This window comes from Manis javanica, chromosome 15 (assembly GCF_040802235.1).
Source record: "Manis javanica isolate MJ-LG chromosome 15, MJ_LKY, whole genome shotgun sequence".
NCBI lineage: Eukaryota > Metazoa > Chordata > Mammalia > Pholidota > Manidae > Manis > Manis javanica.
Window position 1 is genome coordinate 60,772,649 of NC_133170.1, and position 26,902 is coordinate 60,799,550.

Sequence of the window (26,902 nt, forward strand, 5' to 3'; positions counted from 1 at the left end):
GATTTGTTAAACTTTGATTTTTACTTTTGTGTATATTTGGAAACTTTTTTAAAAATGCATGTAAAAGAATTGCCCTGGTGAGAGACTCTGTGCTGTTGGCCACAGTAGTCCCTGGGGGCTCTGCTTGTACCTGTGTCTAATACAAGAGTGTCTCTACATTCTCGGCCCAAAGCCACTTCCTACATTTTAACTGTGTGTAAAGGAACAAGGTAGATGCAAACAGGAGGAAAATGGGTGAAATGTTTTCAATTTTACTCCATAGATCATGTTGCTTTGCGGCACCCCCGAAACGGCTCTGTGATGATTGAAGCGATGATTGAAGTCTTTAAACAGTATGGAAATAAGTGGCACATCGCTGATTTCTTCACCAGAGTAAGTACATTCCAAGTGAATCTGGACTTACCTGCCCTAAAGCCAGCACTCTTGCAGAGAACATTTCCACGAGATAAACTTAAACCGTGAAAACAAGACATCATTGGGTTGGGGCTTGGAAACAATGGTTGATGGTGAGTTTAGGTGACAGTGGCATTCAGGAACTGTGGTTTAACCAGAAACTGAGGAAAATGAGACGCACTTTGTGTTCACTGGTAACGTGAGTGGTCATTTGCATGGTAGGCAAGCTCTGTCATCCTGCCCTTTGTCAGCTTTGGCCTGGCCCCATGGCCCCAGAAGAGGGGAGGCCCCAGGGCTTCTTTAAGTACCATGGTAGCATGCACCACCCCCCAGCCTGTACAAGTGTTCACTGGAGACCATTGCTGCAGATTAATGCATGAACCACAGTTTGGAGAATAGCTGATTAGCGTGTTCTATCACACCAGGATTGACAAGTAATGTTCTTAATCTGGGCATTTTTACACCCCGAGAGAGCTCATTAGAAAGGTTATAAATGAGCACAGTGACAACAGTGCTGACATCTCTGCAGGCTCACCCTGGGCCTGTACTGTTCCCTGCGCTCTGCAGATACTAACCCAGGTAAGCCATCTGCAGCCCTCAGGTGGTGGCTGGCGTGGGCAGCCATGGTCCAGGGTGGGGCTCATGGCCCCCCACAGCATGTTAGGTCCTCCTCTGCTTCCCCAACGTATGGTAACTGTTTCTATCTTTTTAAAAAAGTAACATTAATACTTTACGTATGATGCGTACCAGCTTTCAAACCCTTTTTCACCTCATTGGAGGTGGGCTGTTAGGAAGATGTTCAGGAAGGAACCATAGGCGATTGCAACAGTTGTGCCAACCACATGCCCAGGCACCTCACACAGTGCAATTTCTCTTATTAAGAAAACAGTTTCTTGTCAGCTTCTCAAGGCAATGTCATAATAAAGGCAGATTTAACCAACTACAAATAGAAATCCATTTTGGCTAATGCTGTCTGAACAGTTCTGCTGACCAGTTAAGTCTCAACCAGTATGTCGTCTTCACTGAACACCCTGCATTTTTAAAGCTCTTGCTGAGTAAACACTGAAAACACAAGCCCAAGACCACGCCCGTTGTGGCCTTTGCACTAAAAGCGCCCACAGCTCCGTGAAGAGGCAGATGAGAGGTAGTTACAGGAATCTCTGGGGTTGCCAACCATTGGAAACTGGGTGTAACAGAATCCAACCCTTCCTTTTCCTTTGAGTTACCAAAGCTCAGAGGGCCAACACCTTGCCTAAGGTGACCCAGGGCAGGAAGAGGCTGGCCCCAGGTGTGGGGCTATGCAGCCCTGTGTCCCTTCCATCCCGCACGGCTGCATCCCCAGCCCCTGGTGGCATGTGCTCCTTAGAGCGCTAGTTGCATGGTTTTCTTGGCAGTCACAGAATCTCGCCATCACGCCTGGGCTCACTCATGGGCTTCACGTGGTTTCCCACGTTCCTTTGGACAGTGTCTTTATCTTGTGCTTTTGCCTTACAGGTGAATAACATAGTGGTACACACTGAATTCCACCTACAGAAGGAACCAATAAAAGTATCGCTTGTAATGGAATCAACTTTAACTAAATCTGTGTACTTTTGATGCCAGGAAGATTTAAAAATAAGACTGCTTTATAAAAAACTTTGTTTTCTAAAGTACATTTGTAGCATAGGACTAACAGTTATCATTCAATATCATTTCTGTCACTAGTATTTATCTGATTTGTTTTGTGTACTTGTTACTGGATTTGTATACAGTTATTCAATACTTGTAAATAATTTGACTTCCTTTAAAAGGCCACTGTTTTCTGAACATTTTTTTCCTGAACTATTATCAAAACATGGAAGTCCAGCTCTATTTGTATACTGTTGTCATCCTGTGATTCTCTGCTGATTTCACCCCACCCTCTCCCACTCAGAATTTGGTACTCCTTTGATTCTCATTTTCTTGGCTTAGATTTCAAACACTGGCTTTATGTAGGTTTGTCCTCTGTGTCATCTGATGGCCCCTGGGGGCATCTGCAGCCAGACTGGTTTCCTTTCTGACTCTGTAAGCCGTCCTCAAGCCATGCTGGGTGTCTCTGCCTGTACGTGGTACCCTTGATGCCTTCCCAGTTTCCACCTCCCACCTGTTCCCCAGCTCCTCTTGGCTGCCTCAGTATGTTGGGACTACCACTGTCCTTCAGAGTTTGGCTCCAGCATGCTGGCTCAGGGACGTCTGTGTTTCTCTGTAGCGCTAGTGCTGCTGTGGGGTGCATGCCTGTGTACTGGCTGCTTGGTTTCTGTCTGCACCTGCCCTGAGCTCTGAGGCCATGTGCTCCCTTCCTTCCTGTACCCCAGCTTTCATTGTGCCTTAAGACACAGAGAAGCTCTGTGGTGAATATTTAGTGATTGTTGGTACCTGTCTTCCAGTGATGTTATCCGTTCCCCAGATCCTGCATTATCTCTGCATATCTAGCCCCTGTTAGTTTTCCTCACTGGATGATGAATAGCCATTTTAACAAGTTGAAAGTTAGCCTAACTTTCCCCTAAATCTCTTCATAAAGAGATTCATGTCATAATAAATTTATTATGATACCCCCCCATTGTTAATAATCCTTGAACTCCCCACAACCTGCAGAATAGACTCCCAAGTCCCCCAGGGCCTCCCACATGCCACATGTGCAGGGTCTGTTTGTCTTGGTCCTGGCCCCACCCATGATTTGCCCCTTCAGTCACCCTCTCAGAATTGGCTTGTGGGTGAGTGAACTTGAATGAATGCTTTCTCATCTCTGCCTGCAGTGCCCTTCACACTCTCTGGACCACACATTCTGCAGGGTACAACTTGGGGCCCATCCCACCAGAAAGAAAACCTGCATGTAGACCAGGTTTTTAGAGTAACAAACTCTGGACTGAGCAGGAGTCATCACTGCAGCTGCGTCTAACTTTTGTGTAACCTTAGAATGTATTTGGACCTGTTTCCCCATTGTTATAAAGAAGATTTGGCTCAGTTGGGGCTGGAGAACTTATCTTGCGGGCCTTCGGTGAGCTCTGACTTCTTAGTAAGCCTGCTGGATGCACATCCTGCAGATGCTGTGCCTGGGATTCAAGCTACCTGGGTGAGGAGGCAGGTGTCTGATTAGAGTGCTCGGAAGACTGAGGGCCAAAATGACTGAAGCAACCCACAGTCCCCAGGCCAGTCTCCATTTCAGGAATAATTGTGTCCCTTTTTAGTTAATGTGATTTAAGTACAGACATGTGATTTAATTTTTAAACCTTTGTGTTTTGATATTTGATTTGTAACTTTGTTTTATTTTTATAGAGCATTAAAATGTCTCTTTGGTTCATAAAATAAGAACATCAGGTGAACCTCTTCTGTTTACTTGCATCCTATAGGATCCCAGGTACAGGGGCTCATTTCAGAGAGGATGGCAGCTGGTGAAATATCAGCTGCTCTTATTTCCTGGGAGAGGGTAAATGACTTGTTCAGTATCAGTTAACATTGATAAAGCTGGGATTCCAATGCTTGAACTAATATAAGACACAAAATGCCAGGTGACAGAGCCATGCTGTAAGAATGTTTTCAGTGGGCAGGGACCATACTGTTTAACTGAGGGACAAATGAGGGAAACATTAGTTTGGACCACTTCTCAGACTGCTGTACAGGTCAGCTTTGTGGGAGGACTATAGGATAACTGGATACCAGAGAAATGGTGAGGACGAGCAAGGGTGACGGTGCCCGTCAAAGTCGAACAGTCCCGAAGGGATGGCGTGGAGCTGAACAAATACACAAATCACTCTGAGAGGACACCCAGTTGAGCTGGAATTGTGCCATATAGCTTTTATCCTCCTCTTTATATACACACTCAGGGAGGGAAAATTAACCAGGGGTCAAGAAGCACATGCCTGAGTGTTCACGTACTCTTTTGCAAAACAAGCATATTATGTCCTCAGGATAAATCCTGTCTCAGCACACTCAGACTCAACATTCGGGACTTGTTATTTTTCTCAGTGTACTTCCTTATCTCTTATAACTGACCGTTCTTTCACCCCAGTCTCTCAGCTGTCCTCTCTCAGTTTCCCTTAGTTTTCGACCACCCTCAACATCTCCCCCTTTTTTCTTCAATAAAACAACCAGCCCAACTCAGACTGGGTCAAGGTATGTGCCTGTCTTAGGTTGTATGGTTGAAGTAAATCCTTACCTGTCATGGGGCTATAGTCCTCTGTCAACCACTCCCTTAGGATGGTATTTACAATTCAACCATATCTTACCCGTCATTGGCTACCATACTTGGCTTTAAATCTCATGATTTACAAGTGGGGGAGCTGTCTGCAATTTCAAATGATGCAGGTCTCTTAGGGCTTGTTGGATGAGTTTCCACATGTTGCGAAGGACACAAGGCCCTAGTAACAGCAATAAAAGACATAAAATGCTTAGGGTTAAGAGAGGTGTGACAGCGTGCCAGAGACTATTCAGGGGTTCTTTGAACATGCTTTTTATCTGATTTAATATAGTAATTGGGCTATGTGTAATGTCTCATTAGTTTTAGCCCACATACTCTTTTAACAGCAGATTGTCTATAGCAGCGCGATTCTGAAGCACTGCAGCTCGCACTTCTCCCAGTTCTTGGTTGAGTTCAGATAATATAGAAGCAGTCAGATTTGTTGTTTTACTGTATGCACAGGCCAGCTTGGACATCTCTTTCTGCATTCCAATGACAAGTCTAGGATGCAGAACTGGCAGAAGGAATGCAGCTGCAACTGCAACAGCAGCAGGATCTGAAAGTTTCAAGTTTCATCACAATCAGATGGCAGAGCTTGGAGAAGTCTCTTGCGCTTATATCCAGGACGGTCTATTAGAGCAGGAAGAATGCGTCCCACACCATAAACACCTCGATAGTGTGAAGAAAGGGCTTGATATGTTTTGTTATTACACAAAAATTTGGAAGTCTCTATCTAGAAGACCATTTTACATTGATTGTAGAGTTACAGTAAGAGGGTACATGAGTACAATTAATACATACACATTCAGTAATTATAGCAGTACTAACAGGTAAATTTAATTGGGCATCAGGAGTAAGCATCTTAGGGGGAAGAGTGATACTTCTGTAACAAACATTCAGTAATAAAGTTTAGCATTATTCTTTTTGACAGCGCTTTCCAGGTAAGTATATATCAGGTAAATAAGCCAAATTAATCAAATATTTTCCTTGATGAGGAGAAGAAATTCCTCTGACATGTTCCAGGGGCCCTCTGGAAAATATCAGAGTTAATTGAGAGGTAAAAACACTTTTTAAAATTTGGTCTTGGGAAGTTGTCAAAAGTTTTTAAGGCACTTGCCTAAATAGAGTTATAGTTATTAAATAACACTTATTATTTAACCAGAATGATAATAAGAAAGTTTAAAAGCAAATGCAGAAGGTTACATAGTTGTTAACAACACTTAGCTTAGTCTTTTTAATATTAAGATCTCATTTTCTTAAATACTCAGACAATTCATTAAGACTTTAAGCATAAGAAACTGTTTTAATAAACAATTAGAAAACTTTTTGCAATCTTTCAACATTAAAGGTAGACTAATAAACTTTTGTTCTTTTAACAAACAAAAATTCTAGTCTTGCTATATACTTGATATCAAGATTTCTCTGCTTTAATTTCACATAGCATGATTATATCTTTTATAAATCTTTTACAACTTTCCTCTTACAGTCAGTGTTTTCTTTCCTTGAATAAACAGCTGTACTTCTGAATATTTATCTTCTTTTACTTTCAACACAATGCATTTTTATTCCTTATACTTTCTCGTTAAAACATACATTCTTGAGCCCCGGCCAAGATGGAAGCATGAGTAGGACAGTAGGAATCTCCTCCCAAAAACATATATTTTTGAAAATACAACAAATACAACTATCCCTAAAAGAGAGACCAGAAGACACAGGACAACAGCCAGACCACATCCACACCCACAAGAACCCAGTGCCTCACAAAGGGGGTAAGATACAAGCTGTGGCCTGGCGGGACCCGAGCGCCTGTCACCCCAGCTCCCAGCGGGAGGAGTCGGAGTGGGGAGGGAGAGGTAGCCCAGGACTGCTGAACACCCAACCTAGCCATCCACACCCAGGTGTGGGGTGCTGGATACTAGGGAAACAGGATAGTAGGACCTGTGAGTGGGTCCCTGCAGTTGGCGCCCCTGGGACAAAGAAAAGCAAGTGCTTTTTGAAAGTCTTAAAGGTACAGGGACTCCACAGCTGGATGGAAGCGTCCCAGGACACTTAGCCCAGCAGCTAGGAATCCTGGGGAACCCTGGGTACCCTAACCCCCTGGGCAGCAGCTCTGAGACCCCTCACAGAGATAAACAGCCCCCCACCGTCTGTTCCCACTCCAGCATCCCGCCATAGCAGAGAAGCAACCTGAGGCTGGCCACGCACACAGCAAGGGAGCTTCCTCCATAGCGGCTGGGCAAGAAACAGACCCAGTCTACACGCAATTGCCCAACACAAGCTGCTAGGGGTCACCTTGTTCCAGTAAAGAAAGTCCAGGAGCAAGTGGATAAGGTTTTGGCTCTCCCAGCTGACAGATGAGTCAATAGGATACCACTGCATCTATCAACATGAAAAGGCAAAAAAATTTGATCCAGATCAGGCTAACCCAGACACCTTTGACATCCTCTCCTGAGAAGGAATCTGGGGAGGTAGATTTAATCAATCTTCCTGAAAAAGAATTCAAAACAAAAGTCATAACCATGCTGATGGACTTGCAGAGAAATATGCAAGAACTAAGGAGGGAGAATACAGAAATAAAACAATCTCTGGAAGGACTTCAAAGAAGAATGGACAAGATGCAAGAGACCATTAATGAACTAGAAAACAGAACAGGAACACAGAGAACCTGATGCAGAGAGAGATAAAAGGATCTCCAGGAATGAAAGAATATTAAGAGAACTGTGTGACCAATCCAAAAGGAACAATATTCGCATCATAGGAACACCAGAAGAAGAAGAAGAAGAAGAGAGAAAAAGGGATAGAAAGTGTCTTTGAAGAAATAATTGCTGAAAACTTCCCCAAACTAGGGGAGGAAAGGGCCTCTCAGACCACAGAAACCACAGAACTCCCATGACAAGGGACCCAAGGAGGGCAACACCAAGACATAATAATTAAAATGGCAAAGATCAAGGATGAGGACAGAGTATTAAAGGCAGCCAGAGAGAAAAAAAATGGTCACCTACAAAGGAAAACCCATCAGGCTATCATCAGACTTCTCAACAGAAACCTTACAGGCCAGAAGAGAATGGCATGATATATTTAATGCAATGAAAGAGAAGAGCCTTGAACCAAGAATACTATATCCAGCATGATTATCATTTAAATATGAAGGAGGGATTAAACAATTCCCAGACAAACAAAAGTTGAGGGAATTTGCCTCCCACAAACCACCTCTACAGGGTATCTTAGAGGGACTGCTCTAGATGGGAGCACTCCTTAAAAGAGCACAGAACAAAACACCCAACATATGAAGAAGGGAGGAGTAGGAATAAGAAGGGAGAGAAATAAAGAATCATCAGCCCATGTTTATAATAGCTCAATAAGCGAGTTAAGTTAGACAGTAAGATAGTAAAGAAGCTAACCTTGAACTTTTGGTAACCACAAACTTAAAGCGTGCAATGGCAGTAAGTACCTACCTTTCAATAATCACCCTAAATATAAATGAACTGAATGCACCAATCAAAAGACACAGAGTAATAGAATGGATAAAAAAGCAAGACCCATTCATATGCTGCTTACAAGAGATTCACCTCAAACCCAACGACATGCACAGACTAAAAGTCAAGGGATGGAAAAAGATATTTCATGCAAACAACAAAGAGAAAAAAGCAGGTGTTGCAATACTAGTATCAGACAAAATAGACTTCAAAACAAGGAAAGTAACAAGAGATAAAGGACATTACATAATGATAAAGGGCTCAGTCCAACAAGAGGGTATAATCATTATAAATATATATGCACCCAATACAGGAGCACCAGCATATGTGAAACAAATACTAACAGAATTAAAGGAGGAAATAGAATGCAATGCATTTATTCTGGGAGACTTCAACACACCACTCACTCCAAAGGACAGATCCACCAGACAGAAAATAAGTAAGGACACAGAGGCACTGAACAACACACTAGAACAGATGGACCTAACAGACATCTACAGAACTCAACATCCAAAAGCAGCAGGATACACATTCTTCTCAAGTGCACATGGAACATTCTCCAGAATAGACCACTTACTAGGCCACAAAAAGAGCCTCAGTAAATTCCAAAAGATTGAAATCCTACCAACCAACTTTTCAGACCACAAAGGTATAAAACTAGAAATAAATTGTACAAAGAAAGCAAAAAGGCTCACAAACACATGGAGGCTTAACAACATGCTCCTAAATAATCAATGGATCAATGACCAAATTAAAATGGAGATCCAGCAATATATGGAAACAAATGACAACAACACCACAAAGCCCCAACTACTGTGGGATGCAGCAAAAGCAGTCTTAAGAGGAAAGTATATAGCAATCCAGGTATATTTAAAGAAGGAAGAAAAATCCCAAATGAATGGTCTAATGTCACAATTATTGAAATTGGAAAAAGACGAACAAATGAAGCCTAAAGTCAGCAGAAGGACAGACATAATAAAGATCAGAGAAGAAATAAATAAAATTGAGAAGAATAAAACAATAGAAAAAATCAATGAAACCAAGAGCTGGTTCTTCAAGAGAATAAACAAAATAGATAAGCCTCTAGCAAGACTTATTAAAAGAAAAAGAGAATCAACACAAATCAACAGAATCAGAAACGAGAAAGGAAAAATCATGACGGACCCCACAGAAATACAAATAATTATTAGAGAATACTATGAAAACCTATATGCTAACAAACTGGAAAACCTAGGAGAAATGGACAACTTCCTAGAAAAATACAACTTTCCAAGACTGACCCAGAAAGAGACAGAAAATCTAAACAGACCAATTACCAGCAATGAAATTAAAGTGGTAATCAAAAAACTACCCAAGAACAAAACCCCAGGCCAGATGGATTTACCTCAGAATTTTATCAGACATACAGAGAAGACATAATACCCATTCTCCTTAAAGTTTACCAAAAAATAGAAGAGGAGGGAATACTCCCAAACTCATTCTATGAAGCCAACATCACCCTAATACCAAAACCAGGCAAAGACCCCACAAATAAAGAAAACTACAGACCAATATCCCTGATGAACGTAGATGCAAAAATACTCAACAAAATATTAGCAAACCAAATTCAAAAATACATCAAAAGGATCACACACCATGACCAAGTGGGAGTCATCCCAGGGATGCAAGGATGATACAACATTCGACAATCCATCAACATCATCCACCACATCAACAAAAAGAAAGACAAAAACCACATGATCATCTCCATAGATGCTGAAAAAGCATTTGACAAAATTCAACATCCATTTATGATAAAAACTCAACAAAATGGGCATAGAGGGCAAGTACCTCAACATAATAAGGGCCATATATGATAAACCCACAGCCAACATCATACTGAACAGCAAGAAGCTAAAAGCTTTTCCTCTGAGATCGGGAACAAGACAGGGATGCCCACTCTCCCCACTGTTATTCAACATAGTATTGGAGGTCCTAGCCATGGCAATTAGACAAAACAAAGAAATACAAGGAATCCAGATTGGTGAACAAGAAATTAAATCGTCACTATTTGCAGAGGACATGATATTGTACATAAAAAACCCTAAAGACTCCACTCCAAAATTACTAGAACTAATATCAGAATTCAACAAAGTTGCAGGATACAAATTAACACACAGAAATCTGTAGCTTTCCTATACACTAACAATGAACTAATAGAAAGAGAAATCAGGAAAACAATTCCATTCACAATAGCATCAAAAAGAATAAAATACCTAGGAACAAACCTAACCAAGGAAGTGAAAGACCTATACCCTGACAACTGTAAGACACTCTTAAGAGAAATTAAAGAGGTCACTAACAAATGGAAACTCATCCCATGCTCCTGGCTAGGAAGAATTAGTATCGTCAAAATGACCATCCTGCCCAAAACAATATACAAATTTGATGCAATCCCTATCAAATTACCAACAGCATTCTTCAATGAACTGGAATAAATAGTTCAAAAATTCATATGGAAACACCAAAGACCCCGAATAGCCAAAGCAATCCTGAGAAGGAAGAATAAAGTGGGGGGAATCTCGCTCCCCAACTTCAAGCTCTACTACAAAGCCACAGTAATCAAGACAATTTGGTACTGGCACAAGAACAGAGCCACAGACCAATGGAACAGAACAGAGACTCCAAACATTAACCCAAACATATATGGTCAACTAGTATTCGATAAAGGAACCATGGACATACAATGGGGAAATGACAGTCTCTTCAACAGATGGTGCCAGCAAAACTGGACAGCTACATGTAAGAGAATGAAACTGGATCACTGTCTAACCCCATACACAAAAGTAAATTCGAAATGGATCAAAGACTTGAATGTAAGTCATGAAACCATAAAACTCTTAGAAAAAAACATAGGCAAAAATCTCTTAGACATAAACATGAGTGACCTCTTCTTGAATATATCTCCACGGGCAAGGGAAACAAATGCAAAAATGAAGAAATGGGACTATATCAAGCTGAAAAGCTTTCTGTACAGCAAAGGACACCATCAATAGAACAAAAAGGTATCCTACAGTATGGGAGAATATATTCGTAAATGACAGATCTGATAAAGGGTTGACATCCAAAATATATAAAGAGCTCACACACATCAACAAACAAAAAGCAAATAATCCAATTAAAAAATGGGTAGAGGAGCTGAATAGACAGACAGCTCTCTAAAGAAGAAATTCAGGTGGCCAACAGACACATGAAAAGATGCTCCACATCACTTGTCATCAGAGAAATGCAAATTAAAACCACAATGAGATATCACCTCACACCAGTAAGGAAGGCTACCATCCAAAAGACAAATAACAACAAATGTTGGCAAGGTTGTGGAGAAAGGGGGACCCTCCTACACTGCTGGTGGGAATGTAAATTAGTTCAACCATTGTGGAAAGCAGTATGGAGGTTCCTCAAAATGCTCAAAATAGAAATACCATTTGACCCAGGAATTCCACTTCTAGGAATTTACCCTAAGAATGCAGCACTCCAGTTTGAAAAAGACAGATGCACCCCTATGTTTATCACAGCACTATTTACAATAGCCAAGATATGGAAGCAACCTAAGTGTCCATCAGAAGATGAATGGATAAAGAAGATGTGGTACATATACACAATGGAATATTACTCAGCCATAAGAAAATAACAGATCCTACCATTTGCAACAACATGGATGGAGCTAGAGGGTATTATGCTCAGTGAAATAAGCCAGGTGGAGAAAGACAAGTACCAAATGATTTCACTCATATGTGGAGTATAAGAACAAAGAAAAACTGAAGGAACAAAACAGCAGCAGAATCAGAGAACCTACGAATGGACTAATAGTTACCAAAGGGAAAGGGACTGGGCAGGATGGGTGAGAAGGGAGGGACAAGGGTGGGGAAAAAGAAAGGGGGCATTACAATTAGCATGTATAGTGTGGGGGGGCACAGGGAGGGCTGTGCAACACAGAAAAGACAGGTAGTGATTTTACAGCATCTTACTGTGCTGATGAAAGGGTATGTGGGGGGGACTTGGTGAAAGGGGTAGCCTAGTAAACATAATGTCTTTCATGTAATTGTAGATTAATGATACAAAAATAAATAAATAAATAAACTTAAAAAGCACACATTCTTTAGCATACTGAAATGTTTTTTTATTATATTAAGTAGTTTTAATTAGAACTTAAAACCATTTGGTACCTTAACCTTCAGTGAACACTGAAAAATAGACCATTGTAAACTGTTACATCAGCAGTCTTCAGATTGATACATTTATGAACATATTTTATCATTTTTGAAAATGTCCCTTACAGCACAATTTCTCATTAAGCACAAAATATGTCTATATAACTTAGCAAACTTCAAGAATTTTGGTTACCGCAAAAATTCTCAGGCTGTTTGCAGATATATACACTGTTATACATTAATACAGTATTATTATTAAGATGTTCATTTACTACACTTGTTTACTTATTTTTAGCAACCATGCAGATTACTTATAAAACTTTTACCAAACATTAGACAAAGTCAAGCTTTTCTTTAAGCATCTTCTTGAAATATTTAACAGGCAATATCAACTTAAATGACTTTAAGTAAACTTTGGCAGCTGATAACTATAAGGACACGTCCGTTTCACTTAAACTTAAGTTAGCATTAATGCTTAATATTTTTTATTAGATTTTCTGGAAGTTTTAGAATGCCCAATGTTCACAAGCAGTTGTTTTTAAATCAATTTTTATTAATACCATCCGGAGGTAGAAAATATTTTTTATTTACACACTTAGACACACAAACATACAGACTGAGACGTAATGACTGCAGTTAGCAACACTTTTCATATAAAAGCATATACACAGACAAACTGATATAAAGATTTGAGTTACTAATATTCAATTGCCTTCTTTCTTTTTAGCTTACTTGATTAAAAGTGCTTCAGTTTTCAAGAATACACTCTAAGGGCGAGCAGTTTACATAACTGGGTTAAGGTTTAAACAGCCCCAGACTAACAGGGCCGATGAAGGCTCTGAACTGATGATAGGGACTGTGTGCTTCCAGTGGGCTGGACATGAAATACAAGTACAATTCTAGCACCAGTTACTTAAAGCCAGGCTGTATTGTAGAAGATAAATTTCTTCTATCTCAGGGAATCTAGTTTAACACTTCCCAATTTTCAAAGATAATGATGAACCCAATAAATAGAATAGATTTTTACTAAAAGAATTTAGAAAACCAATTCCATATTGTAGTAGTTCATGGGACTTTTGATTATTTTCTTTCCTTGTGGCAAAATATATTTAGCTGCATAACATTATATTGCATACTTCTTTCAGGGGCCAAACCTCTCTAATCAGGGAGTTTGTACTGAGTCCAGGTTTGTGTGCAGAAGATAAGACACTTCTTTTTTAGAATTTAGGGATTGAATTATTCTCAGTTTTCCTAGTTTTTTCTGCCCAAGCTTTAGTCATTCCTTGAGAGGCCCCTGCCTGCCTGATAAGTGCAGGGACTGTGTGACTTCACTGCTAGAGTCTTGATCTGAGTCACAGGCTTGTATCGCTTCCCTGGGGTTGCAAACAAGGAAATGCTTAGCTCCAGGACGACTGCCTCTAAGGAAAGGAGTTAATAGAATAGAGCTATTTACATGTTGGTCTAAGGGTTCAGCTTGATTACTTTACAGGCTCCACTTACATTACACAGGAGAAAGTGGCGCAGGCCTAAGAGGACTGCTTCGAATGGGGAGCAAGGTTAACTAATAAGAGTAAAAGTTTGTGTAAGTCAGTTTTTAATAATTGAGCTTTTTGAATGTGTTGTTCTACCTTTGCGCCGCACATCCACAGCATATGCTTAAGTATCTGTGTGAACAGGACTCACCTGTTTCCCGCCCCCATGATACTCTCAGAGGTTAAATAATTCGGCGCCCCTTACCTGCTTCCTGCACACTGTCACCTCGCCGCGGCTCTTCACGTTCTCCTCCATACTTCAGGTCCCTGTTCGGGCGCCACTTGACGGTGCCCGTCAAAGTTGAACAGTCCTGAAGGGAATGCGTGGAGCTGAACAAATACACAAATCACTCTGAGAGGACACCCAGTTGAGCTGGAATCGTGCCATATAGCTTTTATTCTCCTCTATATACACACTCAGGGAGGGAAAGTTAACCAGGGGTCAAGAAGCACATGCCTGAGTGTTCACGTACTCTTTTGCAAAACAAGCATATTATGTCCTCAGGATAAATCCTATCTCAGCACACTCAGACTCAACATTCAGGACTTGTTATTTTTCTCAGTGTACTTCCTTATCTCTTATAACTGACCGTTCTTTCACCCCAGTCTCTCAGCTGTCCTCTCTCAGTTTCCCTTAGGTTTTGACTGCCCTCAACACAAGGGGGAAGTTTGGTAAGAAAGGGAAGTGGGGAAGTGCCCAAGGTGAACTCGATGCCTGTGCCCCACATTCTCTCAGCTTCAAATCAGAGCAGGGACCCTTCTAGCCACCTGTAGAGAATTGGGAGTTCCATGGCCAGGGTTCTCACCTAACCCTGATCTGCTTGCCCACCGTGCATGTGCAATGCTCAATGCAGGCTTGCACATGTGTGGGCAGTAAGTTATTATTGACTCTATATATATATATATATATATAAACGCTCTACCCAGTGCTCTGGGGCTGCGAGGCAGCAAAGAGGCCTGGAGGCAGGGATTAGCTTGCTGCATGCAAATTTGTTCTGAGGCAGACAGGATTCTAGCGCTTGACCTGCCACCACAAATGTAAAGCTGGGTATAAACCCTTTTATCCCAACAATGTTTTGATGTCATTTTTCGGCCTCACCAAATCCAGACTGAACCTGCCAGAGGATGAAACCCTCAGGTGAGACACGACCCAACACCACCCAACGCCAGGTAAAGTGTAGCCCCCAAAAGCTAGTGCCTAGCACAATTTAGTATTCAAAAAATAAAATCTTTAAAGCTGTTTTTTTTAAAAATATGAACCTCAGAAACCAAAACTGGCAAAAGGAAGTCTCTGAGATTTTTATCAAAAATGGGCATGAGTTAAAAATGGTGGAGACACTCATGCAGAGGGCTAGGAGGCTGATAGGTGGGGAGGACACCTAGCAGGGAGCTACAGCCATTGCTTGACAGGTGTGCTCAGACCAAGGCCTCTGCGCTGTGGGTTCCCACCACTCCGGCATGTTTTTCATCTTTGGACTCTGTCCAATATGTTTCCACACCAAGAATTTTCGTTGTGCAGATCAGTTCTCATGGACAGTTAGTTATTCTGTGGAGAAACGAACACCTGTAATTACAGTACAGAGTCTTGGTTGTTACAGTGGAAATATTCTCAAGACTCCGAGGTGGGTACGGGAAGAAACTGTTAAGATAGTTTGGGAGTGTCCCCAAAGGCCAGCCAGAAAAGTTTTGCAGTGACACAACACTGCCCATAAGTCAGCCATTCCGTTTTCATATAGTCATTTTTAAGTCTTCCTTTTATTTTCCTTTGAGAGCCATTATTTCTGTCTTCAGTTTCTAAGGATTCTTAAAGCCACGACTAAGTTTACCTCTTTCCATGTCAGCTGTGTTTAAATGCAGTGGGGTTTTTTTTCAATTTTAACACATACCTCAGAAAAAATTTTAAATACTAAAAGGTTAGGGGTAAAAAAGCCACCCAGTTTCTCTACTTGTAAATCAGCAGTTCTCACTCTGATACATAAAATTATCTAGGGAGCTGTCTTGCCAATGGGTTTGAGCCCCGGGCAAGTTCGCTATGGATTCAATGTGACCAGAGAAATTGACAGCAAAATGTTCTTTGGGGTGAAAGGGTTTATAACCTGGCTAATAGCAGCTTGGCTCCTCGTCTGTGGGACTTAGGGGTGGATGGAATTGTTCTGTCCGGATCAGAGATGGGAAAGCTGTCTTCCCTGACAGTGCAGCCCGCCTTGAGGCAGCAATTACAAAATGCACATCATACCCCAGGGAGTCACCCCCTCCTCGATTGGCTTATGGCTGCACTTCGTGCTGTGTGGCCCAATGAAGGTGATCTACCATCCTCTCCTGTTAGATGGCAGACATATGCTGAGCTCCAACAGGTGTTACGAGAGCTAGGCATAAGAAATGCCATCTATAGTCCAGAGAATTATGGCCCAGATGAAGAGATTTTCACTACTGGGAGGAGAAATATTGTGCATCAAACAGCTCCCACATCCCTCTTTGGGTCTCTAATGGCCATTCTTTCCCCTTACTTAAGGCATCCCATAAGCGAGGTGACACGTACAGTAGCAGACTTAGAAGACGCTGAAGCAACAAGAACCCAGAAAGAAGAAAAGAAGATCTGTTACTCACAAGATGAATTTAAAGGGCCCCATGAAGGTTATGAGGACCCAGATGTGGGTTGATTTAATACTGGCAGGAGCAGATGAAAGGATTAGATGGGAAGTCAAATAGGATCTTACTAGAGCTATGGCAACAACTGAAACCAGAGCAGCAGTTCCAGCCATTAAGACCAAAGAGGCAGAGGTCAGAGACAGAGCCATGAGTCCGGTCTGTATGTTTGCAAGACTTCCTGCTGGAGAGTGAGCCAACCTCACTTGAGCCCACAGAGGAAGATGATTGGGGAACACAGTTTGAGGAGAAGGTCGAGGTATCTGCCCTGAAGGACCAGGGGGCGACCAGAGATCACATGTTGAAGTAGCTATCCATTGGTCCCCAGTAAACATACAATGTGTCATGGCTCTGGTGGACAGAGGGGCTGAATGTTCACTGATTCATGGTAACCCTGAGTGGTTCCCTGGGACCCCCACTATCATAGATGGATATGGGGATAAGGCTTTCAGAGTGAAAAAAAGGCCAAATCCCTTTGGGAATAGGGTGTCTACCCCCAAAAGAGTATACTGTGTATGTATCTCCCATCCCTGAGTATATTTTGGGGATTGATATCCTGCAGGGTCTATGGTTGCAGATTACTGCAGGTGAGTTCAGACTGAGAGTACATGTGGTGAAGGTAGTTCTGAGGGGACATGCTAGGCACCCGCCCATAGCTTTGCCTGTGCCTCAGCAGGTGACTAATACTAAATAATACAAAGTGCCTGGCGGGCATAAAGAGATTGGAGAAACTCCAGGAGCTGGAAAAGGTGGGTATTATGAAGCCCACCCATACATAGTCCTTTCAGTTCCCCAGTGTGGCCAGTAAAAAAGCCAGATGGCTCCTGGCGTATGACTGTGGATTACAGAGAACTGAATAAAGTCATATCCCCTATGCATGCTGCTGTCCCGTCTATTGCAGGCCTGATGGATACCCTCAGCCATGAACTAGGAACATTCCATTATGTGGTAGATCTTGCTAATGCCTTCTTTTCCATTGACACTGAGCAGGAAAGTCGGGAACTGTTTGCCTTCATGTGGGAAGGATGGCAATGGACTTTCACCATCCTCCCACAGGGATACCTCCACAGCCCCACCTTCTGTCATGGACTTGTAGCCCAGGACTTGGCTACATGGGAGAAACCGCCAATGGTGCAGCTGTACCATTATATTGATGATGTCATGCTCACGTCAGATCTAGAAGGTGCAGCACCTAGACTACTGCAGCATTTACAGGAGAAAGGATGGGCTGTGAACAGCACCAAGGTTCAGGGACCTGCTTTGTCAAATTCTTGGAGGTCATCTGGTCAGGTAAGACCAAAGTTACACCAGAAGCAATTATAGAAAAAGTCCAGGCCTTTCCTACCCTTACAACTGTAGTATTGCTACAGAAGTTTCTGGGTCTTCTAGGCTACTGGAGAGTGTTTATACCGCACTTGGCACAAATTCTGAAGCCCTTATACCAGCTGGTACAAAAGGGCTTCAGGTGGGACTTGGATGAGACATGTGCATCTGCCTTTATTACAGCAAAACTGGCAGTCAAGGCCGTGTAGGCCTTGAGAGTGATAGACCTATCAAGGTCCTGTGAGCTGGATGCTCATGTGACTGAAGACGGTTATGGCTGGGGTCTCTGGCAGGGGCTTGAACGAACTCGCCAACCCGTTGGATTCTGGTCACAACTCTGGAAAGGGGCAGAGGTACGATACATTTTGATAGAAAAACAACTGGCTGCCATTTATCATGCCTTGCTGGCTACAGAACCTATCACTGGAATAGCCCCGATAAAGGTAATAACCATCTATCCCATCTTGGGGTGGGTACGAGACTGGACCCAAAAGCCAAGGAGTGGTGTGGCACAAACACCCACACTGGCCAAGTGGAGTACTTACCTACAGCAGCGTAGTGCCCTCTCTAGTAGCCTCTTGAGTGAAGAACTCCAACGCTTATTGGGTCGGTGACATATACTAGTGAAAAGCAGGAAGAACTTGCTTTTGAACCATTAGTAGCAGAGAGTCCCTATCGGGAGGGAAGAGCCCCTATACCCAAAGATGCATGGTACACAGATGGCTCCAGCCGTGGGCAGCCCCCAAAATGGAGGGCCATAGCTTTCCATCCTAAGACTGAGATAATATGGATGGAAGATGGTGAGGGGAAGAGCAGCCAATGGGCAGAGTTGCGGGCCATGTGGCTTGTGATCAGCCAGGAGCCCTCCCCTATAGTTGTCTGCACTGACAGCTGGGCTGTCTGTCAGGGCTTGACCCTGTGGCTACCTACCTGGTACCATGCCAACTGGCTGGTTGTTCACCGACCCTTTTGGGGGCAAGAATTGTGAAGACTTATAGGCCTGTGGTCAGACAAAAATAATTACAGTATACCATGTGACAGGTCATTTGCTATTTGCTATTGGTATCCCCAGGAAATGATGAAGCAGATAAAATGGCCCAGATACATTGGTTAGAAGGAAAGCCTGCCTCTGATGTAGCCTGATGGTTACATTATTGTTTGTTGCATGCAGGGCAAAAAAAAGTGTAGCCTGTCTGTGGGGCTTGCCTTTAACCTTTGAAGAAGTTAGTAGAGCCTGGCAGGAGTGTGTCATGTGCTCCAAAAGGGACTTACACCTAGTTCCACAGCAACATGGGACAATAGTTAAGGGGCCTATACCCATCGTCAGGTGGCAGACAGACTATATTGGGCCTCTACCTGTGTCAGAAGGATATCGGTATGCAATGACTTGTATGGACACAGCTACTTGACTTCTGGTTGCTTTTCCTCCCCGTTGTGCAGACCAGCAGACAACCAAACGAGGCCTGGAGCATCTCTTTGCTCCCTATGGCTGACCACAGGTAATTGAGAGTGATCAGGGCACCCATTTTACTGGACATACACTGCAAGAATGGGTTATATTACCAGGAGCCCAAATCCACCAGCTCAGCCTGAGTCGGGGCGGACCGTAAGAGTGCTCCACGACCTGGGGAGGGGTCTGCTCCTCTCCTTGGGGAACTTTCAGCTTCTGGGTCTTTATTTTCTTTACAATCAGTGGGTGTGCTTTCAATATAGGAGGGGCCAGTGCCTCTGGCACCACCCCTTCATCCTTCCCCAGCTCCTCCATTTCTGGGGCTGATGGCACCTTTCTCTCCACTCCCCCAAGTGCCTCCTCTGCTACAGGGCCTCGCAGCAATGCCAGCTCAGTCTTCAGCAGCTCTCTTACCTTCACCTCAATGCTTCACAGCTGGTGTTCTCGTGCCACCTCCGCCTGTGCTTCACTCAGGAGTTTGTCTTTTTCCTTGATGGCCTGTCCTCCTTCAGAGCACCTGGCAGCACTGCCGTCTCGTTCTCTAAGGATTTTTTTACCTCTTCAATGGCACCTTGCTGCCAGTGGTCTCGCGCTGCCTTCTTTCGCCTCAATGCCATTTCCTTCTTCAGGGAATCCACAGAAGTTTGCAGCTCGCATTCTCATGCCACCATTTCTTGGGTCTTTTTCAGGAGCATGTCCTTCTCTTTCATAGACTTTTTTTAATACTGTGAAAAGCAGCCAACCCACAGTCCCCACTGCCTCACAGGCATTCTGTCTCTCAAAAGACCTACTTACTATACCAAGGGCTACCCCTACTGCCTCAGGTATCACCTCCACTTGCCTCCAGTCCTGGGGTGGGCCTAGTCCTCTAGGAGGCAAGCCACCTCAGACCACATACCCACTGGGGGACAATCCACTGTGTCATCATTCACAGGGGCAGCCTGTCTTTTTCCTTGGTCAACAATGAACCCTGCCAACTTTGCCAATTGTCTTGCCAAGGGTTTCAGCCCCAGGCAAGTTCGCTATGGATTCAATGTGACCAAAGAAATCGACAGCAAAACGTTCTTTGGGGTGAAAGGGTTTATTACCCGGCTTGTTCTCCCGGCAGTGAGACTCTGTCTCCCCCCAGCACTGGGCCGAGTTCTCTATATAGTGCAATAATAACTTATTGCCTTAAAGGTATGGAAGTGGTAGCCTAGCAACAGGCCAGTTAAATCATCAGGTGGTTTAAGTTCAGTGAGAATCCTGGCCATAGGAATCCCAGCTTCCCCACAGGAGCTATTTTTTAGAATCATACTTTTTAAGTCATGGTGGTGTAACTTAAAACATGGTGACTGTAGCTAATACTATATTGCATATTTGAAAATTGCTAAGAGTACACCAGAAAAGTTCTAACCACTAGAAAAATATCTTAACTACATATATCTGTTAACTAGACTTCTGTGATCACTTTGCAATATATGCAATTATTGGATCATTGTTCCACATCTGAAACTTAATGGGCTACATGTCAATTACACCTCAATATTTTTTTATCTTTACCTTTTTGCTTTGGGGTTGAGCATATGTTTAAAATCTCTCCAAATGATTATAAATGCAGCCAAAGTTGAAAACTATGTAATTATTAATAATTTGGTTTTGGGCTATGTTTACAATCATCTTTTGATGCAGAGGGCTAGTTTTTGTTTTTTTCTTTAAATAATTGCCCCATCCTGCAGTTCTTTCTTGTACTGTAGATTTTGTTTTTTAATGGCTGCCTAGTATTGTATGTAATTGTCTTACCAATGGGTTTTAGCCTTGGAAAAATTCACTATGGATTGAGACTGAAAAAAACCAACAGTGGAACATTCTTGGGGTAAAAGTGTTTATACCCAACTATATTCCCACAGTGCCAGGGCAGTCACTAGAATCCCCTCCACGCAGAGTAAGTCTGCATGCAGCAAGCTAGCTTCTCTGCTCCCGGTAGCCGTCTCAGCAGCTGCCACCACTCCAGCCTCAGCTCTCCTGCAGCCCTGCAGCAGCCCAGAGCAAGGGGCAGAGCTCTTTATATAATATAGAGTCATTAACAAGGTATTGCCCACACGTATGTAGTAAGCAAGCCAACCAGGGCCAGGTGAGACTCCTGCCCAAAGGAACCTTCACTTTCTCCACAGTAATAAAAATACATTTTTGATCTAGTGATGGATATTGCAATTTCTCTTACACACATTGAAATATTGTCATGCATACCATCTGTGCAGTCTGTTCCTTTTTATTTTTCAGGAAAATTTCCAGTAAGTCAACTTTTAAAATATAAATTACGTTCTATTAATTGTCTTCAAAGAATAACAATTTCTGCACCTTTTATTTATCGAATACTTGAGGCTGTTATGTTCAACGCTCCTCCACGTACAACTCGGATGCGGGCCGCCCCGATCTCAGGCGCACCGTCTGAGGTGGTCTCACCTAGAGAACCAGCCACATCCGCTTTTGACGGGAAACGAGAGGGGGCAATCGCGCGGCGCGGAAGGGCTTTGCAGCGCCGGAAAGTCCCGAAGTCGCAAATTGCGGCTCAAAGTCGCCACCTCTGCCACTCTCGAGGGTCTGCGCCTGCGCGGCAAGCCCGCCTTCTGGCAGCCCGTCGGTTCCGCCTGGCTATCGCTCGGCTTTGTTATTGGCTGGCGGCGGTGAATATAAGGACGTCATTTCCGGCCGCCTGTCCTTTCCACGCTTGGTGAGGGGTCCATGCGGCGTTGTTCTGGGTGGGTTTGTTTGGTAGGCGTCCGGTGCCCGCCCCCCCACGCCCGCGAGAGCGGGAGCGGGTTTCCCATGGACGTGAGGACGTGGGCGCGGGTTCCCTGGTGCCCGGTTGGGAAGCGGGGCTGGCACAGATCACGGCGGACGGGCGGGCCTGCGGGAGCCCCAGCTTGTGGCGTGCGGGGGCAGGATTTCGAGTACTGTGTGTCCACCGCGGTCCGGTAGGAAGGGGACCTGCTCGCGTGGCTGCACGCTCTGCCCCGTAGCTGCCCTACGGCCCGAGCGCTGCAGGAAGCGTTGCGTCTCAGGGCAACATTTTTCCGGGTTTGCACGACCTTCGGGAAGGTGCGGCGCGGGGAAGGCGGGTGTAGTCCCCTGCCGCGTGTGAATAGGAAGGCGCTTCTTGACTGTCAGAATGTGCCTGGCCCTCCGCCTCATTAAGCCGCTGGAATGAAACCTAGGTCGCTGATTCTTGTTTGCAGGGTCCCGTCGTAACTTAAAGGGAAACTTTCACAATGTCCGGAGCCCTTGATGTCCTGCAAATGAAGGAGGAAGATGTCCTCAAATTCCTTGCAGCAGGAACCCACCTAGGTGGCACCAACCTCGACTTCCAAATGGAACAGTACATTTACAAAAGGAAAAGCGATGGTCTGTCATTGCTTGCCTTTTTTTTTTTCTTTGCCATTCCAGTTATAAGGACAAATTTTGGCCCTGCCATATTCTGATGGGTAGTGCTGGGTGAAGTAATTTGTGCATCTGCCTGTGAATGCTTTCTCCGAATTGATGAGTGAAACCAGATCCTGAGGTTGGAAACAAGCTTTAAATAAAAGCGATCTGGTTTGGGAAAGGAAAGTTTTCTAGGTTCTAGTAGGAGAGTATGACAATTGCTAGGTAATGGGCAGTGAAAGAGGCAGGAGATGGTGAACATGGTGAGGAAACTCATTAGCTGAGTTTCTACTGACTTAGCTCCTGTAGTTCCTTAACACCTAGGTACTGATAAGGATTCACTGTGGATAAGGCAGTGCTTTGGCATAGAGGCAGAGCAACTAAAGGACTTACTTAAGTCCTGGAGTGGCATGCTGGGAAGTGGTTTTGGGGTGAATCAAGGCAGATGGTAAGAGGAAAGGGTGGCCAGAAGTCAAAGTGGTTAAGAACTTTCCAAGGAGGAAGTCTAAACGGTTGATAGAGGTATAGTTTGAACAGAACAGAGAGCCATCTTTGCTTGCTGAATCACAGCTGCACACTATTAAAGCTCAGGGTGGAGGCCAGTCTTGGCCAGTGAACTTCTGAGTGTCGGAAGTGTGCTATACAAGCTGCAGGGTTTTCGCTAACACCAGTAGAGCTTGCCTCTGTGACTGGAGTTTGGTAGTACTCGCTGCCACATTGAACTTTTTAGAAGTCAGTCCATTTGCAAAGTTAGGTGAGGTTACAAAGTCTTCTGCTATCACTTAGGCATCTACATCATAAATCTGAAGAGAACCTGGGAGAAGCTGCTGCTGGCAGCTCGTGCCATTGTTGCCATTGAAAACCCGGCTGATGTCAGTGTCATATCGTCCAGGAACACTGGCCAGGTTTGTGGACCTTATGCTTGGTTTTTATTATTTAAAAACTTTATTTGGAGATGTATAGAAAAGTATAAAGAAAAAGCAGTTGATAATTTCACTGTCTAGGAATCTCAAATTGCCAGTATTTGGCATTTTCAGCATACACATCACTTGGTGGATGATGGTTTGTTGAGCTTCACTCTTCACATCCTGGGGTATTGGCTCGTGCTACTGAAATGACGCTGTTAAATGCCTCATGTTTTTCTAGTCGATTTTTTCATATTTAAAATGAAGTGCTGGGTCAAAAACTTAAATTTACGGAAACTACAAAGTATCTCAGAAAGGTGTCTTAGAGTAGGGTACCAGTCCTTGTGCACATCTCAAGCAAGAGTAAGAATCTTTGCCAGCCCAAATAGCTCGATTTTTTTCACAGCTGAGAGGGAAAAACCAGTCATTTTTGCCCTGTTTGTTTTGACAATTCTTACCTCCTATGAGAAAACTTGAGGATTTCTTGAGAATTGTTTTATAAGAGCACTGACAAGGATTTTATTCACCCCATTTCTGTTTTGAAAAAAGTTTGACATGGATTTTAACAGATTTTAACATTGTAAGACTCTGTATTTTGTTTAGGTTGACAGTAAAATTGGTTCCCATGAACTTAAAATGTATTCCCCAAAGTTTGGTGCATGGGAGAAGAAGGTTTTAATTATTTAGCATCTAGATTGATCCAGGCAGTGTTGCTACAGCTGGGCATGTAGGAGAAAAGTGACAAGTCTGCCTGTTTGAAGGGATGCAGGAAGTAAGCTTTATGGAGGAAAGAGTAAAAAAAAAGTTGGGTGTATTTCTGCATTACATAGTGTAGTTGTGATGAATCTGACCAGAGCATGGAGTGATCACTCGTGCTGGGCACTGTTCTTTGTCTTGATGCATTTAATTTTTATTGCCCTCATGGGGAGGTACTTGGAGGCACAAGAGTAACTTGCCTAAGTCGTCCACAAGGTGACCTGCTTGGTACCCAAAGCTAGGCAGTGGCTCTGGAGCCTCCAGAAGCGAGGTGGCCAGGGCACTGCAGATATGGGGGTTACGGTGCCTTCTAAGCAGAAGGCAGGGTTGGGGGCACTTTTCTAAGTACATTTCAGGTGATAGGAAGGACACAGATTAGTGTTGGATTGATGCTTTCGTTTTTGAGGTGGATTCGGGGGGTTCTGACAACACAGGCTGCATCGTGGGATCAGACATGTAGGCTTGTCTGGGGTGTTGCTAACCTTCCATGTTTGTGCTTCTAGAGAGCTGTGCTGAAGTTTGCTGCGGCCACTGGAGCCACTCCCATTGCTGGCCGCTTCACACCTGGAACCTTCACTAACCAGATCCAGGCAGCCTTCCGGGAGCCGAGACTCCTGGTGGTCACTGATCCTAGGGCTGACCACCAGCCTCTCACAGAGGCATCCTACGTTAACCTGCCCACCATTGCCTTGTGTAACACGGACTCCCCTCTGCGCTACGTGGACATTGCCATCCCGTGCAACAACAAGGTACTGATGGAAACCAGGGTTCAAGAACAAGTGCTCTAGAAAGAGCCGAGATGCTGCACATTGTTAGAGCTTGGAGTTGAGGCCAGTGGCTCGCAAGTGTAGGTAGTGTGCTACACGAGAGGCAAGCTTTTCGCTAACACCATGAGGGCCTCTGGCCCAATGAGTGGAGTTGGGTAGTAAGCCTTGCTACAAGGACAATTTGAGTGCATGAGCACTTGAAGGAGATAAAACCATTTAAAAGTGGCCTGTGTTTTCCTCTGCCTGTCTCTGTATTTAACTATGCTTGGGCCTCTCAGGCAGTACTTGGCCTTTGTGTTTTCAGACCAACTTGATGAATCCTGCTGTAACGTCCTAAAAAGGTGGGTCAAGTGTGGTTTAAATTGGTTCACTGGTCTCAGAACCCTAGTTCTGCATAAGAATCACCCAGACTTTTTTTTTTTAGTGTCCAGGTACTAATCCCAGGTATTTGATTTTGTTGGCTCTCATGGAGTCTTGACAACAGGTTTTTTGAGTGTCTGTGGTCCTGGTAGTAATCCAGGTTCAAAACTACCGATTCATAGGACAACCTTGTGGGAAAAACATGTAAACTAAGCTGTGTCCTCGTAGTGCCAAGGACCTAGATGATGTGGAGGCAAGGGGGCGCTGCTTGTGGATTGCTTGACCAATGTCACTGTAGTAACCTGGTGCTCTTGCAGGGAGCTCACTCGGTGGGTCTGATGTGGTGGATGCTGGCCCGAGAAGTTCTGCGCATGCGCGGCACCATCTCCCGTGAACACCCGTGGGAGGTCATGCCTGATCTCTACTTCTACAGAGATCCTGAAGAGGTGCGCTTCCTTCCTTCACAAAGCCTGGGGTCCCATGAGCAGGCGGGCACTTCAGTCTGTGCTACTTGGAGATGCAGTGTTTCTGTCCCTACAAACTTTTTTTTTTTCTACCAGATTGAAAAGGAAGAGCAGGCTGCTGCCGAAAAGGCCGTGACCAAGGAGGAATTCCAGGGTGAATGGACTGCTCCCGCCCCAGAGTTCACTGCTGCACAGCCAGAGGTCGCAGACTGGTCTGAAGGCGTGCAGGTGCCCTCCGTGCCTATTCAGCAGTTCCCCACTGGTACGTACCTCGGCGTGGTGCTTAAGCTGGCTGTAGTGATCTGCTGTATGCGTGCGTGCTAAAGGTGTGCCAGTAACTTAACAGGTTCATTCAGGTGCATCTGAAAGGCTCTAGCTTTGGTCTTTGTCCTTTGGAATGTGTATCTAGTGGAAGGAGATTGCTGGTTGGGTGGCATGACAAAAAGACGGGATGCAGCTGATGGTCGTTTTTGCTGGTTTCTTAACAGAAGACTGGAGTGCTCAGCCTGCCACTGAAGACTGGTCCGCAGCTCCCACTGCTCAGGCCACCGAGTGGGTAGGAACCACCACTGAGTGGTCCTAGGCTGTTCCTCAGACTCTTAAACAGAAAGGAAACAAGGTTGCAGAAAATAAAGTTTCTAGAAGTTATGTCCATTATTTCTGTTCAGGTTGCCTGGGATTACTTGAAGTCCCTTGACACAGGTTTTACTTAAAAAAACCACTATAGATAAAGTGTATTGCTTTGCACTTGGGCATTTTCTGGAGCCTCTTTTCTGTGTAAGGAACATCTGCTCTGAAAGCAGGGAAATGCTACCTGTAACCCAAGGAATGTGTTTCCAAAGTTGATAATGTTATCCCTTGTTGGTAAATTTTGTAGAGCTCAGAGTTTAATAGGTTGTTGGTGACAGTTCTGCTATTTGTCAGTTTTGTGGCCAATCCATAGGTGACATCTGGCACCTGAAGACTTGGAGACGCAGCAGGAAGGGGGGGTAAGCAGCTGCCAGGTGGGAGTCAATCTGTTATGTCAGGGTGCATTACCCACA

At 44.0% G+C, this 26,902-nt stretch overlaps 2 protein-coding genes, 2 long non-coding RNA genes and 2 other non-coding genes across 12 annotated transcripts in view; 5 read left to right on the forward strand and 1 right to left on the reverse strand.

Moving 5' to 3' along the window:
• LOC118971671 (caspase-14-like) overlaps positions 1-3,723 on the forward strand; it is a 42,564-nt gene extending 38,841 nt beyond the window's left edge. The window contains exons 6-7 of the mRNA XM_073223886.1: positions 263-372; positions 1,888-3,723. Of these exons, the coding sequence (XP_073079987.1) occupies positions 263-372; positions 1,888-1,989 (212 nt within the window). The 3' untranslated portion in view covers positions 1,990-3,723. The remainder of the gene's footprint in view (positions 1-262; positions 373-1,887) is intronic.
• A 1,122-nt stretch (positions 3,724-4,845) lies between these two features.
• On the reverse strand, positions 4,846-21,674 carry LOC140846626 (uncharacterized). 7 transcript variants are annotated; one of them, XR_012125946.1, is made up of 4 exons: positions 19,620-21,424; positions 18,301-18,375; positions 13,992-14,116; positions 4,846-5,618 (listed from the first exon to the last, which is right to left on the reverse strand). It is a non-coding gene; the product is annotated as an uncharacterized lncRNA (long non-coding RNA). The 7 variants fall into 7 exon arrangements; XR_012125947.1 differs by lacking the exons at positions 18,301-18,375; positions 19,620-21,424 and adding an exon at positions 21,546-21,674; XR_012125944.1 differs by lacking the exons at positions 18,301-18,375; positions 19,620-21,424 and adding an exon at positions 21,435-21,674.
• Positions 14,481-18,294, forward strand: LOC140846627 (uncharacterized). The gene is made up of 3 exons (XR_012125950.1): positions 14,481-14,924; positions 17,489-17,722; positions 17,939-18,294. It is a non-coding gene; the product is annotated as an uncharacterized lncRNA (long non-coding RNA).
• A 165-nt stretch (positions 21,675-21,839) lies between the features above and the next one.
• RPSA (ribosomal protein SA) lies at positions 21,840-26,507 on the forward strand. The gene is made up of 7 exons (XM_037014377.2): positions 21,840-21,946; positions 22,424-22,589; positions 23,394-23,512; positions 24,772-25,017; positions 25,713-25,841; positions 25,956-26,121; positions 26,348-26,507. The coding sequence occupies exons 2-7, from the start codon at positions 22,457-22,459 to the stop codon at positions 26,440-26,442; spliced, it is 888 nt and encodes a 295-aa protein (XP_036870272.1). The 5' UTR covers positions 21,840-21,946; positions 22,424-22,456; the 3' UTR covers positions 26,443-26,507.
• Positions 23,177-23,327, forward strand: LOC118971710 (small nucleolar RNA SNORA62/SNORA6 family). Its single transcript, XR_005060300.1, has one exon. It is a non-coding gene; the product is annotated as a small nucleolar RNA SNORA62/SNORA6 family (small nucleolar RNA).
• Positions 25,070-25,211, forward strand: LOC118971709 (small nucleolar RNA SNORA62/SNORA6 family). The gene has a single exon (XR_005060299.2). It is a non-coding gene; the product is annotated as a small nucleolar RNA SNORA62/SNORA6 family (small nucleolar RNA).
• Positions 26,508-26,902: the final 395 nt, after the last annotated feature.

Bases quoted from the DNA above. Each gene is read 5' to 3' on its own strand.
- RPSA (XM_037014377.2), top strand. From the start codon at position 22,457: ATGTCCGGAGCCCTTGATGTCCTGCAAATGAAGGAGGAAGATGTCCTC. The intron at 22,590-23,393 runs GTCTGTCATTGC...GCTATCACTTAG, and splicing joins TTACAAAAGGAAAAGCGATG to GCATCTACATCATAAATCTG. The intron at 25,018-25,712 runs GTACTGATGGAA...GTGCTCTTGCAG, and splicing joins CCATCCCGTGCAACAACAAG to GGAGCTCACTCGGTGGGTCT.